General features: G+C 49.1%; 1 protein-coding gene across 1 annotated transcript in view; it reads left to right on the forward strand.

The window, feature by feature from the left end:
* The window catches only part of LOC104536645 (T-box transcription factor TBX5-like), a 16,316-nt gene that overhangs the window by 6,618 nt on the left and 4,470 nt on the right, over positions 1-5,228 (forward strand). Inside the window, exon 5 of the mRNA XM_010179321.1 lies at positions 677-829. Within this exon, the coding sequence (XP_010177623.1) occupies positions 677-829 (153 nt within the window). The remainder of the gene's footprint in view (positions 1-676; positions 830-5,228) is intronic.

Below are 5,228 nucleotides of genomic sequence, written 5' to 3' on the forward strand. Positions count from 1 at the left end.
CACCTTCCCCCGAGATTAACCCTGTCCCGAGCAGGAACCGCTTTTTATCTTCAACACAGCGCGTCTCCCCCACCTTCCTCTCCCATCCTCTGCGGGGAAGGGTGGGGGGCACACTAAATTCCTCCAGCCCTCCTCATCCATCTCCCTTTTTGCCTCTTTGCCCTCCTGGGGGGGACACACTTCAGATGCCCGGGCTATCATGGTGATGAGCTACGAGGTTTTGGGGGCTCTGAAGGGCCTGAAAAGGTGGAGAACTCCCACAGAGCAGGTTCAGGGTGTCAACGCGTGTTGAAGGAGCAGCTCTGCCCTTCTTCCCCCCCGCCAGGGTTGGGGGACGCAGCAGCATAGCTCAGGGCTGGCGAGGGGTGATGGGGCAGCGGGTAAGGAACCACCTTTCACAGCATCGCCCGGCTCTGATGGGCTCCTTGGTTTGAGGGTTGTGGATTTTCTTGAGTCATATGCCCCCCTCACCCCAGCACCTAAATCAGCCCTTCTAGGGGGAGCCCTGACGAGGGTGAAGATTTTGGCAAAGGGGATGCCAGGACCTAGGGGTCACTCTCCTCCTCTTCCTTAGCTTCAGGCAGTGGGGAAGGAGTGGAGGGGAAAGAGGAGTCTATGCGCCGCGTTGTGTCCCCCCCATTCCCACGGGGTGTCCTCTCCTTCTCCCCTTTCCCAGATCATCCTGAACTCCATGCACAAGTACCAGCCCCGGCTCCACATCGTCAAAGCGGACGAGAACAACGGCTTTGGCTCCAAGAACACGGCCTTCTGCACCCACGTCTTCCCGGAGACCGCCTTCATCGCTGTCACCTCCTACCAAAACCACAAGGTGAGGGGCTGGGCCGGCCCGCGCGCTGGCAAACCGCGCCCCGCCTCCCCCCGTCGCCTTCTCCTCCTGAGGGCCTGGGCTCCGCTTTCGCTTTCTTCACCCCGCTTCTTATGCCCCCCTCTTTTCCTTCCTTCCCCCCCTTCCCCTCCTTATTTTCCCTTTTTCCCTTATTTTCCTATTTTTCTTCTTATTTTCTCCTTTTTCCTCCCTTTTCTTATTTTTCCTTTTTTCCTCTTCTTTTACTTCCCCCTTCTTCTTTTCCTTCCCCTCCCTTTCTTTCCCCCTTTCTTTCCTCCTTTCTTTCCCCCTTTCTTTCCCCCACTTCTTCTTCTTTCTTTCCCCCCGCTGCTTCTTCTTTACCCCTCTTCCCCTTTTCTCTCATCACGCACCTACCCCATCCCATCCCCTCTGCTATTCCTGCCATCCCACACAAAGCATCTAAAGTTGGGGCTCAGGACAGCTAAGAGGGAGTCAACTGGGCAGGACAGTTTGCTCAGAGAGGAGATGACCAACCAAGGAAGTTGGCTTTATCTTCTTTTCCCCCTCCATCACTCAAAGCCTCGTAATCTAGAGCAGGGAGCCCTGGGGTCCCCTCCGTGGCTGGGGCGCCGATAACCCAGCCTGCGGTCCCTTTGTTCAGGCAGGGCGGTGGGGGGCTTCAGGCTTGGCAGCGAGGAGGCCCTGGAAGGAAAGGGAGGCTCTGCGCTTGAGATCAGCTCCCTGCCTGCCCAAGCAAAACAAAGCAAAAAAAAATCCTAAAAATCAAATAAGGTTTTCTTCAGGGTGCCTCTCTCTAGGGCAGAGCCCTATGAGAAGCCTATTTACCTTTCAGGAGAAAAAAACCAAATTCATGCCTCAGTTGCATAGAAACAGATTACTGCAAGCTTTTACTGGTCCTTACAAACAGGTAGGATAGCCCTTTTGCACTTGACAGAGTGAAATAATTGTTTCTCAAATGGAGAAAGGTCATTTAACATCCAGATGAATCGTGGATGCTTTCCTGGAGATGTAAATAGGAAGCTCCGAAACCTGTGTGAAACGATTGCATTTCCTCTGTCCATCAGCTGGCAAGGGAGACGCAGAGAGCGGAGGTAGGCCGGAGAAGAAAGTGTGTTTCCCCATAACTAGGGAGAAAAGAAAATACTTCCCTGCCCTTTAAAATAGGAGCTGTTGGCACAGCCAGAACAAGTAAACCGAATCCAAATTGAGACCTTGCCAAATCATGCCTTAAATTATAACTCCGCTGTGGATGCTATAAAATCAAGTTTAACTGCTGCTTGATGGATTCTGAAAAAGAATATAATATTAATAGAACTGGTAGTTAATAAAACAGGACACACTGCTCACTTTAAAGGCATTTCCCTATGAGAAAACAGACCTGAATTTAACTGCTTTCCTTTCAAGAAAAATAGGACTGTTTTATAGACCAAAAATTATCATGCAAATCAAACAAAAGCAAAGCAGAAACATGTAAGTACAGTAGTTTGGGAAAACTGCCATATTAGGAGGAGCAGGAATATTTGATTGTAAATCAACAACATCTGGTTGATAAGGAATGACATCTGCGTATCCGTCTCTGTCAAAACACGCGCACTGACAAATGCAGGAATCCCGACAGACACACGCGCTAGCATCCCAGCAGACACATGCACCCGCACGCAGACACCACTACATATTTTACACACCCTCCTACACGTTTTACATACATTTAACATCCCACCCCCCTTCCCCAACACACGCATTCCTTTTCTTGCTGCACTGAATCATTGGGGGAACAAATAAAGAGTGGCTGTAACCCCAAGATAAAGACCCAACCAAGAATGATAGAGCAGTAAAAATAAACCAGGGAATGATCTACCCTAAATGGCATCTCTCTCCAGGGAAGGAAATAAAATCTGTAGCTTGCTCCAGTGCAGATGGAGAGTAGTAGTGGGGCTGGGGTGGCATGGATGCTGTTAAACAGAGTGAGAGTCCTCAGCCAAGCCAAGCAGCACGCGGGGTCTTTTCCACGGGCAGAAACCCCAGTTCAGCTTTCACAGCTGAGACGTTGCTCATATGTTCATGTAGCAACTCAGACTGCATCGCCTGTTGCCATAAACGATGGCAGTCCCACCGCTCTGTCTGACTGCAGCTCCCCAGGGAGGCTCTGCCTATCCAGCCCCATGTCTCTTTGTCAGGGCATTTTTACCTATTTTTTTTCTCCATTTACAGACACCTCTCATTTCCACTCATCACCTGTAGCACATCCTTCATGTAAACTTTCTTACCGTCACAATCATGCCAACATAATTTACACATAGGTTTTTATACATCCATGTATTTTACACACATACACAAATTTATACATGCATGTGTTTTAGATTTCAAGAGCTATGTTCTAGGTGAATTATCTTACAGAATTAATTGTATGACTTGCCCATAAACGCAGTTGAATCTATGCTTATAGAAATACCTGCCTGATTTCAGATCTCTCAATTTGTTTCAATAGCACAGCTGCAATCCCAGCGTAGGGCTTGTGCTTATTTCCCCTGATATTTCAGACAGCCTGCAAAGATATTTAAGCACACTGAGATCTCCCCCTCCACAGTCCTACTCCCCAAAAGGAGGCTTAAGCTACGGAGAAAGTTTTGGTAAAGTTTTCAGTGTGGTTGTCAGCAGCTTGGTCAACCACCTCCCCCCTCTCTGCAACCTTGAAAAAAATAACCCAGAAATATTGAGGTGTTAAAATAGGTCACATGCACATTTCATTTCCTTGCCATTTACACAATGGGTGCTTGCAATCAGGTTGATTCCCAAATATTAACTTCCCCTGCAGTTAAATACCATTTTGCTGTAGCTTAAATCATTGTGTTACTAGCTTGTATTTATTAGGTACTAGCTCTTTGCTTAGGACCAGGAAATGAACCCTAATAGACAGAAATAATTAGGGTTCTGCCCTCATGAGGGTTTTTTCAAAAGCAAGAATTCACAACAATTATTCTCATTAATTTTTACAACCTACTTTCCCTGTTAGCTGGACTTGGGCTTTATATTGGTTTTTTCCCCTCAGGATATCCGGTTTTACATTGATTTTTTTTCCCCCTAAGTTATTTAACATTCTTGGTAGCCCAAATTATTTTGAAGGAAGCATTAGACCCAGCTGGGATGCTATAGGTACCTAGAGATGCTGTGTGCTCCATAGCAGTGCAGAGAACCAGGGAAGGGCCTGGCTGAAGACTGATCTGATGTACTCCCAGGTAGCCAGTGGACATAGATAAATGTAGATAAAAGATAAAAGCATAGATAAAAGCTGGTAGGCTTCCTAAGTAGTTAGGTTCATCCCACCCCTAGAAAGACCTGAAATACTGAAAGAATGCTGTTAAGTCTGTCAAGTCAACTGGTGCTCCATACTGCTAAATTTTGGAGAGGTGCCCATGTGGCTTCCTTGAAAGCACATGGACTTTTGCCACTCTGTTGGGGCATCTCACAGGGTTGTGTAGTGGCTGCTGGAGGCAGGCACATCCTTAGGCTCAGGATGGTTTTCCCTGAGAGCTCAGATAGCCTTGGTTCTTGTTGCAGGTAGCTACCTCAGTCACTTTGGTATAGGGCTACCAGCATGGTGGCCTGGTTGGCATCCCATGGAGTGCCTCTGTGCAGAGTTTGGACCCGGTTCGGTCTCCTGAAACAGCCCTACAGGGCTGTGTGACCCAAACTCTCTCTGCCCAGCTTGGGCCATCAGCCCCATGTCTTCCCACCTCCATGGCAAGAAGGGGCAGCCACTCAGGGCAGGCTCCTCTCCAAAGGGGCGTCCCCTGAGCACTGAGAGAGGCAGGGTTAAGCTCCCTGGGGTTAAGCGAGGTGAGAGCATGTATCTCCTCTCATTGCCAGAACTGGTGGCTTCTGTGCAGCCCTTGGTCACTTGGGGACTCCAGTGAGCTCTTCTCCATGACCCTCACTGGGGCCGCTCATGTCTACTCTCAAAAGCTTAGTCCTGTTTCAGACTTTGGTGGGCAAGTGCTTCCTTCAAGAGGTCTGGTGTCTTTCACAACCTGTGTCTGAACCAGTCCTGTCTCCCTCTGCCCCTTTGTGCTCAGTCTTGTCCCTGCCAGCCTTGCAACAGGGTTCTCAGCCAGCCCCGATCCCCAAAGGCCCTTTTGGTTCTTGAGCCATGCCTTCTCTCCCCAGGCTCTGCAGACCACCCTATCTCTCTCCAGAATCATCCCCACCTCCTGACCCACCTCTTTCCTCCTCACCCAGCACTATGCAAGGTCTGTCTCTTCTCATCCTCTGTTCTTGTCTCCCAGTTCAGCCAATAGCCTCCTCAATGAGCCCCTCTGTTTCACACCAGCACCTCCAACCAGCCACTGGCTCTCAGTCCCTCCCATTTCCTTCACTGGCTTCTTGGTTCTGCACCTTCTCC

The sequence above is a fragment of the Mesitornis unicolor genome, unplaced genomic scaffold, assembly GCF_000695765.1.
Source record: "Mesitornis unicolor isolate BGI_N332 unplaced genomic scaffold, ASM69576v1 scaffold46282, whole genome shotgun sequence".
Classification (NCBI taxonomy): domain Eukaryota; kingdom Metazoa; phylum Chordata; class Aves; order Mesitornithiformes; family Mesitornithidae; genus Mesitornis; species Mesitornis unicolor.